This window comes from Fukomys damarensis, unplaced genomic scaffold, assembly GCF_012274545.1.
Source record: "Fukomys damarensis isolate Sample0158 unplaced genomic scaffold, DMR_v1.0_HiC HiC_scaffold_23, whole genome shotgun sequence".
NCBI lineage: Eukaryota > Metazoa > Chordata > Mammalia > Rodentia > Bathyergidae > Fukomys > Fukomys damarensis.
The window spans coordinates 57,487,388-57,499,223 of NW_022900935.1; the positions used below are offsets into that span (position 1 = coordinate 57,487,388).

Below are 11,836 nucleotides of genomic sequence, written 5' to 3' on the forward strand. Positions count from 1 at the left end.
CACAGTGCAGACTGCTCAGGCATGGGCTGAGGGGTGTTGGGGCTGGATCCGGGCATGACCTGGCTTAAGCCGCTCTCTGGCCCACTGGCCCGGTCTGGGCTATGGATGCTGGTGCTGCTGCTCCCGCCACTGTCACTGCTCGAAGACTGGAAGGAAAAGGAAGAACCAGGGTCACCACTGGCCTGTCTTGCTGCATAAGAGCCTTACTGTAGCTCCACATGCAACACCCTTTTAAGACTCCTCCTACTCTTTCAAGTACTGTCACAAGCATGGATCCTGGGCCTCAAGGTTTATAAAGCATATTCACATATGGCACTGTGTTCTACCCTCACAACTGTCTTGCTGGATTGAGGGGGATGGATTAGCCCATGACACAGTGTATCAGGATTTAAACAAATCCACATTGCTCAACTGTTTCCTCGAAAATAAGTCCTATCTGGAAAAAAAGTTCTAGCATGATTTTAGAAGAGATATCCCCTGAAAATGAGCCCTATTGCATCTTCTGGCGCAAGCCTTACTGGGTTTTACTCTAAGACCCAAGGGGGTTCATCTTCAGGGGGTTTCTCTTCTAAAGTCATCCTAGCACTTTTTCAGACCTCAGTCCAACTGTTAGGTGTGATGGCAAATGCTTAGAGTCCCAGCACTCCAGGAGCCTACGGCAGTGGGAATCACAAAGCTGGACCCCAGCTTGGGCAACTCAGTGACTTACATGCTGTCTCAAAATAATGAAAGGTTGGGAGTATGCAGCTCAGTGGGAAGATCCTGCATTCATTCCCTAGTACCGCCAAAAAGGAAATAAATAATAACTACGCCTTAATTCCTTTACTCATCTCTCTACCTGCTGTTACCATCCACTCCAATACTTTCTACTCATCAAAGAAGGAACTATTCCACCTCCAAGGAAAAGTGACACAGTATTTTTTTCTTAAAGTGTCTCCCATAACAAATAAAGTGGATTCCAGGGACAAGAATAAAAACTGAAAATCTATGCCAAGTGTGTGATCATCTCATCCTGGACATTCATGCTGGCCTCCATGTGGCGATCCTCCTGCCTCAGCCTCCTGTGTGCTAAAAGTACAGGCATATGCCACCATGCACAGCTGTAGTCATCTTAACGAAGTCACTTTTCAGAAAGTTGCTGTCCTTAATCAAAGCAAGTCACTCTCAGAAATCTTTGCCTTTTGACATTAGGATTCTAAAAACAGAAGGTAATGCCAGCCAAGGACCCTTTTCACAATTATGGTTTTTTCTGGGGGTGGGGGGTACCAGGGAATCAAACTCAGGACCTTGTGCTTGCGAGGCAGGCAGTGGAACCGGTGAGCTAAATCCCTGGCCACAATTATGGTTTTTATAATTTTAATACTGCTTTTGAATAGCAACTCCTTTCTCTGTAACTCAAAACAATACTAGAAGGAATCAATACACAAGAAATTTAGGATTATAATGAACTGGTATATAACTTTATTTAAACTTGTCTCTTTCATACTTCCAAATTTATGTTCTCCTAAAGACTAGGTTTTCAGATATCTACTTATAATTATGTAAAGTCCACACATATAAGACTAAAAAGAGATCACAGTAGTTATGTTAGAATGGAAGGGTTATAGCTACTTATTTTTGCTGCCCTTTACATAACTTTTTTCCATGTAGGTGTTACATATTTTTATTGTAAAAATAAATTTACATAAAATGTTTCAGATATATAATGTGATTTGGGCGCGGGGGGAGGGGGGGTGTACCAGGGATCCAACTCAGGACCTTGTGCTTGCGAGGCAGGCGGTGGCACCACTGAGCTATATCCCTGGTCCTATGCTTTATCCATTGTCGGGAGTCATTCTACATAGTTTGGGGGGAAAATTATTTCATAATTAAATTATGATTAGGGCCGTCTGAGGCCTGATGTCCTTGCCCATGAGCTGGCTGTGGCATGCAGAAACGTGACTCCATGTGCCTCCGGTCACAGCTGAGGCTCCAATGGCCCTGGGATGCTGTGACGCTTAAGGATATCTGAAGATATCCTGGTTCTTCGAAAACCAACTATTAATCAAAAAAGGCAAGGTTTCACTTGGGGAGGGACAAATTCCATTATCACCTTAACGCCCACCTACTGTTGTAAGAATGTTTTGCTCATCTCATGTCATCCTCAACAGAAGATCTTCATCTACCCAAGATCTTCCTCAGCATAAGCTCATGTCCTGTGATTACTGCCACCCTCTTGAGTCACTTGATACTCCCTCCGATTATTGTATGAACCCATTAAATAGAAGCAAGCTTGGAGAATGTTTGTCAGTATGTCAGCTGCTTTTTAAAATTTTTTTGTACCAGGGACAGAACTTGGGGCCTTGTGCTTGCAAGGCAGGCTAAATCCCTGGCCAGCTGCTTTTAAAAAAAAATTGAACTTTTGGTAATCCTCCCGCCTCAGCCTCCCAAGGAGTGCTGGTATTATAAGCATGCACCACCAAAATATTTTTCTTTAAGGTAAGTGTCTGGAAAGATTAGTCTGGAAGGATATATATATGGCAAAATTTTTCAGATTTGTAACTTTTATTTTACTTTTAATATCTTTATTTTCTAAAGCTTCCACAAAAATTTTTTTTTTGAGAGAAAAAATTAATCACGAGCAGGTAAACTAAAGAATGCTACTACAAAGTTAGGAAAGGTCTTTAATTACTTCTAAGTTTAAGACTGTGCAAAGAAAATGTATTTATTGTTCCTGGCAGGAAGATTTCATCCCTCTCTAGAAGAAAAGAAACACAAACAGTGCCTAGCGCAGATTCCCAAACCCTGCTGCATAGAAGTGAAAGGTCCAAGACGCTAGAAACCATCAGGTGTTAGCCAGGCATGCCCACTCGTGTTTTGCACACCACTGTTCTGCTATCTTCTCCCAGCCTACAGAGGAAAGGGGCAAGGCTGCCAGAAAGATGGTGCTTTAGAAGGAAGCAACACTAAAAGCAGCCTAAATTGGGGTGTGTGGGAAACAATCCTAGGATACACATTTCAGATACTTAAAAACAAAAAGATCTAAAGCTACCTGTAAGCCCAGCACTCAAGAGGCTGAGGCAGGAGGATCACAATGAGTTCAAGGCCAGCCTGGACTACATAGTAAGTTCAAAGCCAGCCTGAACTACATAGTGAAACTAAAAAACAAACACACAAAACCACATCTAAAGCTGCTCCAATTGTGGTCATGTGTATTGAGCAAGTCAATGGTACTTTTAAGCTAATAAAAAAAGCATGTACACAGGACCCAGGTCAACACACTTTGAGCTATTTTAATACATATAAAATGTTAACTACTGTCATCAAAGCTGAGAACAATCCATTTCTTTCAAAGACACTTTCTGCCCAGTTCAGTCTGGGACTCCCACTACTGGTGAGGCTTTGGGAACCTCACAATCTGCAGGTAGACCAGGATTTTTCAAATTGAGGGTAAAATCCATTGGTGCATAGCATAAAAACAAAAAGCAACAACAACCCAACAGTACAACACAGTAAAGACAACCATCCTCCTGTGAAGCCTTTCTTCCACGATTCACAAATATATCTGTTATGTCCTGGATCACAGATTTCGATGGGCAGGGTCAAAAAAGTTTAAGTTATTGGAATTGATCTTAATACTGTTGGCCACCAAAAGTGGTCTGCTTTCAGGGATAAAGGCAAGACTTACTTTTTACTTCAAACACATGAAAACTGAAATTCTACTCTCTACCAGTACCCTAAGATATACAAAGAAGCTAAACTGTTTCTGTCTTCTAAGACCAAAATTAGGGAAACAAAAACAAAAACAAAAACAACCTTAATTCCCTGACTTGGTGACATTTTAATATTATTTGTAGGAGAGAAATCACTATTCAATGCTGCATGGTTCTGAAAGTTAAACCTATCTTAATATAGATAGAACCATTTTTACCTTGTTAGACCTGTTTTTTTAAAAGATAGCAAATTCTTTTACCAAAAGAAAAGAAAACCCAAAAATCTGGAGACTGAGAACAACTCATCAAATAAGAATCCTACACTGGGCCTGATGGCACAAGACTGCAATAATCCCAGCACTGGGGAAGCTGAGACAGGAGAACTGCTGCTGAGACCAGCCTGGGCTACTCAGTGAGTTCAAGGCCAGCCTGAAATGCAGTCTCAAAAGGATGTGGTTGTGCATATCTGTATTCCTAACGTTCCAGAGGCTGAGGAGGGAGATCATGCATTCCAGGCCAGCCTCAGCAACACAGAAAAACCACCTTTCAAAAAACAAACAAAACCCTAGCCTCAAGATCTGATTCCTATAGAGGCTCATCAATTTATCCAAACTGACAGTTACAAAGCTCATGTTCTTTTCCCTGACTTGTTCATTCACAGCTAATACTAAATATGACTGGGACATTATCACGATAAATTTGTATTACTAGTCAAATAAGGTGAAATAGCTAAATCTGTAAAATAAATATCGCTTGCAAATCCATGAATCAAAGCAAAATAAAATTAAACCGATGAAGACTGTAGCCATGGGCCTCTCTACACAATGTACACATGGAACTGCTAAGAGTCCTGTTTTGGGGTTGGGAGCACCGTCTAGTGATACAGTTACTTGCCTAGAATGCAAGAGCCCTGGGTTCAATTCCCAGTACCAGGTATCCTGTTTTGAAGATTGTTATACAAAGAGGCAAGGTTCTGTGTTCACTTAGGCAATAATGAAGTATACCTTTAACAAAGTATATCCTTACAACTTCAGACACCTAAAGGAGATTCAGAAGAAAACTCCTGATGCAGTTAATTTCAGAGTCACCTGTGGGCTTCTATTAAGATGGTACATGCCACAGGGCCCTACCTCATGACCATGGTTGGCAAACAGCAGGGCACAAATTGTTCTCATGTCCAACTGCTGTTCAAACAAATGTCCATGTGCCTACGATGTACAAGGAAACACTTCACTAGGGCTGTGCCATCAATCCGTAAATGTTTACCGCGCTTAATCAAGAGGAGAATGCTGGCGATGTGTCACTGATAACTAGTCTGTGGCTACTGCCATGACAAGAACCCAGAGATGCATGCTGACAGAGCACTGAAAAGCTCTTGAATGGTGTCCTTCTGGACCTAGAAAGTGAGGAAGATTGTCAATAGGCTGAATTCCATCCCACTGACCTGGGACAGCCACAACAGGTGTGCTTAGTAGCAGGTGCCCAGTAAAGATTTGCTGAGATTAAAAAGACTACTGGTGAGCCTTGCAAGAAGGAAGCAGGGCTGAGAGGAAAAGCCTGTGAGAAGAACCCATAGAGGCTGCAAACAGGCAAAGAAGGCTGGGGATGGGCCGAGGAGCTAGCTCAGTGGAGCAGTGCCTGCGTCTCAAGTGCAAGGTCCTGAGATCCAGAGTACAATCCCCTGGGCTGGGGATGAAGGGAGAAAGAGCAGCTAAGGGAAAAATTAGGCAGACAGAAGATTAGTTAGGAAGGGGAGAAAAAAGCACATCAGTAGTAGGCCAGTGTAAGAATCAGTAGGTAAGAATCTGAGGGGACAAATCTAAAGAGCGAGGAGAAGGGAGAAGTACTAGAAAAGGCTTGTCTTCAGAGAACATACAGCAGAAATTCCATTCTCCTTGGCAGAGAAAGATGCGCATAAATTGTGAAGCTAAGGCCAGGACAACATAAGTTCATTTTCTTAGTCCACAGGGCTCACATTATTCACCAGAGACAAAGAACTCCTGGTGCCCCAGCTAGGCCTGCCTTTTTATTTTTCTGAGTGTGAAGTCAGTTTAAGAAATAACTCATTTATATATGCTTTGCAGAAACAAAATGACTCTAGACATTACTTGTATGAATAACCTTTAGAAAGCTGTGTGCGCAGGAAGGAATATTAATTGCTGAAGTCTCTTTCCCAAAAATAGAACCAGAATATGAGTGTCTTTATTATTTAGAACTACATGCTTTCTCCTCAATTAGGAAAAGAGACCAGCACAGTTATTTTCATCTTCTTTTACCTCCATCTCCCCATTCACTGGTGCTTTTAATTTACATAAACTGTGAAACAAAACAAAAAAAAGAAACCTCACTCACAGTATACACCATCTTTGGAGTTTAAATGAAGTTTTCAATTTAAGGCTGCTGCCGGATCTGGATTAAATGTGAGAGATGAGTCTAGTCAAGCCTATTAGAACATCTAATGTGCAAAATAATATGTATGTGCCTAATAATCTCAGACACCTCCAGGTCTGCTAACACTGATGAGATTCTAAGATTCCACATTCATTCAGTGGGTTAATTAAAACCACTTTGTAAAGAAGCAAGAAGAGAAAATCCAGGTGATAACTCTTCTGTCTCCATGAATAAATAACACCCTCTTGTACCTGTTTCCTTTAAAAGGTGAAGTCAGAGCACATACTGTATTTTAAATGCCTTCCTAACTAAATACTCTGCTCTCTATCACTTCATTTTGTTTAAATTTCTGCAGCCAACAAAAGTAACTCCTTGCTATAGGAAAAGATGTGATGTACTTTAATAATTAACAACAGACATTAACGGGTACTTTCAACAGGAACCTGTTGGGGACAGCATGGTTCTCTGTGAGGCCGATGCCAAGCGTTCCTCACATCTCAAGGCTTTCCACTGACAGCAAAGTTTTCAAGATGTACAACACAAATTAAACAGGTCTGCGCTTCTCCATTCTGAATGAATCTTTCCAAGTTAATTTTCAGGTAGTGAGGTTACGATCCCAGCTACATAGGAGGCTGAAGCAAGAAGAACTCATGTTTGAGGACAGCCTGGGCAACTTGACAAAACACTGCCTGAAAACAAGGCCTTGGATTCAATCTCCAGCACCACACATAAACACATAAAACCCTAAAGTTTTTCCCCAAAAATTTTTTTCCAAAAATAGTTCTGTCACTTAGGATGTAACTACTATGCTAAAATAGATTAAAAAAATGAGAACAGATAAAATTTAAGAGCTTTCAAAATACCTTTTTTTTTTTTCCCCCTTGGGGGAGACGGGATGTGCCTCACTACACAGTTCAGATGGGCCTCAAACTCACTATGTATCCCAGGCTGGCCTGGAACTCACAGTAATCCTCCTGCCTCCTGCTAGCTACCATGCCCAGCTTTAAAATACCATTTTTAAAAAATTAGGTTAAACATTCCCATGGTCTTTCAAATTCAGACTTTAAAAAAAAAATTACCTAATACTCAGTTAAAACAAATGGATTTATGGAATCCTCATTTTAAGGACACACAGATCTCCTGGTTCTATTATTTTTTTGACATGCTTCTCCATGACCACTAAGAATACTCTTCAGATTTAGTACTGCATTTTTTTTTCCCCCAGTATGGGGATCAAACTCAGGACTTTGTACTTGCCAGGCAGGCATGGCGCCATGGAGCTACATCCCTGGTCCTAGTACTGTATTATTAACATCCAAAGTTTTCCCCTTCTCCCAGAGGCAAGAAAAAGCCATAGGCTGTCCTAAGGAAACCATTTCTATTTTATCTCCACCTCACAGTCCTGAAAAAATCAAAAAGGTCATCGGAAAGTTATGTTAAAGGTAAGGAGGAAAACCTTAGATCTTTACGTTTTAAAAAGGTATTGCTTTGGGATTGCCAGGGATGTAGCTCAGTGATACTGCACCTGGCTGGCTCAGGAGCAATTCTACATAATTTTGGGGAAAAATAATTTCAAAATTAAATGATTAGGGCCTATTTTCCTGCCTACAGGCCAGCTACAGCTTGTCCAGACAAAAGTCTGTTTTCACCGCTAGTCACAGCTAAGACCTCAGTGGTCTGGTGACGCTGTGATGCTCCAGGACAGAACCACACCAGCTGAAGACATCCTGGGAGGAACAAAATCTTCATCCGCACAGTTCCTCATTGATCTAGGATTATCCTCACTGCCCTGAGTCACCTGCTACATTACTTTCTCCCGATGTGCTGCTGTACTGAATAAAGGTGTGCCGAGCCCGGGCTTTCATCTTTGCTGCCCAAAGCAGCGCTGATCAGGCCCAAAGCTTAGCTTCTTCTTTAAGTCTCATCTCTTGTCTATATATTAATCCGACTTGTGCCGTCATGGCTTGCAGGAGGTTCTAGTAACTTCTCCTTTCCCCACAGCTCCAAATTCAATGCCAGCACATGCACAAAAAAAAAGGGTACTCTCCAAATTCAATGCCGGCACATGCACAAAAAAAAGGGTACTCTTTTTATTTACTGCAGTAAAAGTACTTTTTCATAAGGCATATACCTAAATACCATAAGCGAGATTTACATAGAAACTCTAGAAAGATATTAGATCTGAAGGCAAAGAGCATTACTCCTACTCCAGGTAAAGGTAACAATTCAAACTAAAGAGTCAGCCCTTTAAAGGCTGGGGATTTAGCTCAGTGGGGCTGCCGCCTGCCTCACAAGTACAAGGTTGCTGGTACCAAAAAAAAAAAAAAAGAGCCAGACCTAAGTGAACAAATAAGTTAGATCTAGCCAGTTTCTACCCAGCCACATAACTGCCCAAGGGAAGAAAATACTGTTATCTTTGTATAGGACCTCAAAAGAAGACCCTGATGGATCAAACATTCACATCTCGCACACCTAATTTAGGTGTTAAGTGATATCACCATCTGGAAAGCTTTACCAAAGGGGGGCAAGGGAATCCTGCACTAGTAAATTATACCTCAATTTAAAATAAATAAATAAATAAATAAATAAACAAACAAACAAATAGAGCTGGGCGTGGTGGTGCACACCTGTAATCCCAGCACTGAGGCAGGTGGATCACAGTGAGTTCCAGGCCAGCCTGGACTACAGTGAGTCCAAGGTCAGCCTGAACTACATAGTGAGACCCTGTCTTAAAAACAAAAACAAAAAAATTAAAATTGTTTTCCAGCAAATACCATATATTCAATTACATGGAAAAATATTTTCTAGCTAAAGGTAAGCGGAGGCAAATTATTCTTCTGTTCCTATCTATGATTTGAGAGAAGCCCTGAACCTAGCTGCTCCTGGATATATTTAGCAACCTTTCTGGACAGGTGTTGTTTTCTGTGAGACAAAGCATACCAGTCAGGAGAAAGTGGCTCAACAGCCAAGCCCAGGGCCCAGCCCCTTCCCTGCCTTTTACTACCTGTGTATCTTTTTGTTTTTGTTTGGTACCAGGGATTGAACTCAGGACCTTGCGCTTCAGAGGCAGGAGGCAGAACCCCTAGGCTAAATCCCTGGCCCCACTACCTGTGTATCTTTTGGCAAGTGACTTTTATTTTTTGTGCCCCAATTTTTCCTTTGAATCGATATGAACATCACACAGCAGGATTTACATATGGGAAAGAAATACCGATGTTGATACCATGAAAGTAACTGCATACTCTTATTTTTGGTACCGGAAACCAAACTTTGGACCTTGCGCTTGCGAGCAGTGGTAGAACCCCTGAACTAAATCCCCGGTCCACTGCACACTCTTAATGAATGCTGTAATTCAAAAGAGTAGTGGAAAGTTCATTACTGTTATAAACTGTTATCATAAGATATTCACAGCATGCTCTGGTCTTTGATTTTCTTTCATCTCTGAGATTCCCCAATTATCTATCCCACTAAACAAAAGCTCCATTACTTTTGTTAATCATAAAAAAGAAAATACAAAGCTGATGAGATTTTTAAAAGGGAAAAACCTGGACTTGTTCATTAACTGCTCCTGAGTATTACCTACATTGGAGTTACTGATTTTTTCCCCTTTTAGGGGAGTGACTTTGTATTGCTGGTTTAAAAATAAGACCGGATACAAGTCAAATCCTATTACTGGGAACTAATTGAAGTACAGTTTATTTTGGTGTGTAAGAATTCTGCCGTAGGTACGAATGAGGCTATGGCTTAGGAATCTTTCTTACCATGGCACTTTTCCGCTCCAGTGATAAACATCAAGGACCAAAATGTTTAGGGGCATAATTTAGCAGTAGCATTACTTTAACGCTGGCTTCCTTTCCTCGCCATACAGTAGCCTTTTAACTGCACAAAAATCTTCTGCCAAGTATGCACACTGAAGCACCCTTTTAGGAAACCAAAAACTAGCAAATATGTACCAATTCCCCAAGATGAATGTAATTTTACGTTGCAGACTTGTAAAAAAGAGAAGTTGGCTGATAAAATATAAAACAGGGGGTTCAAATATGAGCTTTCAAGATCCATGAAACTTCTAAAATGAGAGAGAATGTGTGAGTGTGTATGGGTGACAATATACACAAGCACAGACACCTGCTCGAAGGGTATGTGACTTCCTTAAAAGGACCACCACTGCAATCAAGTAAGATCACTTTCAATTTTTGAATAAATGTATGTAATTTCACAGAGGAAAGTAGGTTTTTCAGCTCAAGCAGTGAAAACCACCAAGTCTGTGACCATGTGTACTTCTTACCTCTGTGTCCCAGGAATCCTGAAAGACGGGGTTTCTACTGCTTCTTTTGCTCTGGGGGGGTAGATGATTATCTTCTTCATTGCCATTCCTTCTCCTTTTCCTGAAATTAAAGTACAAAAAGAAAAAACAATACAGTGATTGATCTTTAGACCCTTATCATGACAACATATAAATTCGTCCTCTTGCCTGAAAAAAAACTGACTATGAAGCCCCATTACAGTAAGTACACCATCACAGGGCAGTAAGACCCAAAATATCAGATAATGACAGAAAGGTCAAGCTTAAATTAGTAAGACTAATTTCTAAAGAAAAGCCTTTAAATGTCTGTGAGAAATAAGATAAGAATAGCAAGACATTAACACCCAACTATTCAATCTATATTAAAGTTTTCTTCCCATTTCCTGCAACTGCAATTCCAAATTACCTAACTTCACTTTTACTCCCTTTTATACAACATTTAAGAGAACAGTAGCTGTCAGTTCCCTATTTGCCTTGAAAATCTTTGCTTCACAAAAATATCAAAGGTTGTGGCAGCCTCTAATCTTTAGTTTTCTCTTTTTTTTGAGATAGGGTCTCACCACTAGCCCAGTCTGTCCTCCAATGATCCTCCTGCCTTAGCCTCCAGAGTACTGGGATTATAGGCATGTATGCTACCACACCTAGCTAAGTACTGTTAGAATTTCTAAACCTCAATTAGGTGAGCTAGGCATGGTGATACACACCCATAATCCCAACACTCAGGAGGCAGAAGCAGCAGGATCACTGTGAAAGTGAGTGAATTCAAGGTCAGCCTGAATGACACGCACAACTTTGACTCCAAAAATCCAATAAGGAAACAGAAATAAACTAGAGGGGGTATAGAGTCAAACTGCCTGAAACTGTACTGTCCAGTTCGATAACCACTGACCATACAGTTATTTAAATAAATGAAAATTAAAAATCCAGTTCCTGGATCATAATGACTGCCTTTCCAGTACAACAGGGCCACATGTAGCTGGTGGCTGTGGCACTGAACAGCATGGAACATGAAAGCCCCTTTCACTGCAGAAAGTTTAAGGGTATAAGGGGCCGGGGATTTAGCTCAGTGGTGCCCACCACCTGCCTTGCAAGTGCAAGGTCCCGAGTTCCATCCCCTGGTCAAAAAAAAACCCGACTATATCACAGAGAAAAAAAAAAGGCTAAATTCCAGAAAGTTCCACTAGGTATCACTGGCTAGAGGTCCATACACACAAAACAAGACACAGCATCTATTATAATGAAAATGCTTAAAGATTCAGTTTTATATAGTTGAAACAAAATGCTAGTGAGAGGGACAGGTTTTGGAAAGAAAATTTTAAGTACAAAGAATCTTCAATACAGGGGCCGGGGATGTGGCCCAGTGGTTCTGCCACCTGCCTTGTAAGCACAAGGTCCTGAGTTTGATCCCCGGTACCAAAAAAAAAAAAAAAAAAAAAAAAAAAATTTACAA

At 41.0% G+C, this 11,836-nt stretch overlaps 1 protein-coding gene across 3 annotated transcripts in view; it reads right to left on the bottom strand.

The window, feature by feature from the left end:
• Nucleotides 1-11,836, bottom strand: part of Fam104a (family with sequence similarity 104 member A) — an 18,226-nt gene that overhangs the window by 2,304 nt on the left and 4,086 nt on the right. Inside the window, exons 2-3 of one of the 3 annotated variants that reach the window (XM_010630702.3) lie at nucleotides 10,369-10,468; nucleotides 114-146 (exon numbers count right to left, since the gene is read on the bottom strand). In XM_010630702.3, the coding sequence (XP_010629004.1) occupies nucleotides 114-146; nucleotides 10,369-10,468 (133 nt within the window). Of the gene's footprint in view, nucleotides 1-59; nucleotides 147-10,368; nucleotides 10,469-11,836 lie in introns of those variants that run through there. The other 2 variants (XM_010630704.3, XM_010630705.1) reach the window with 2 other exon arrangements.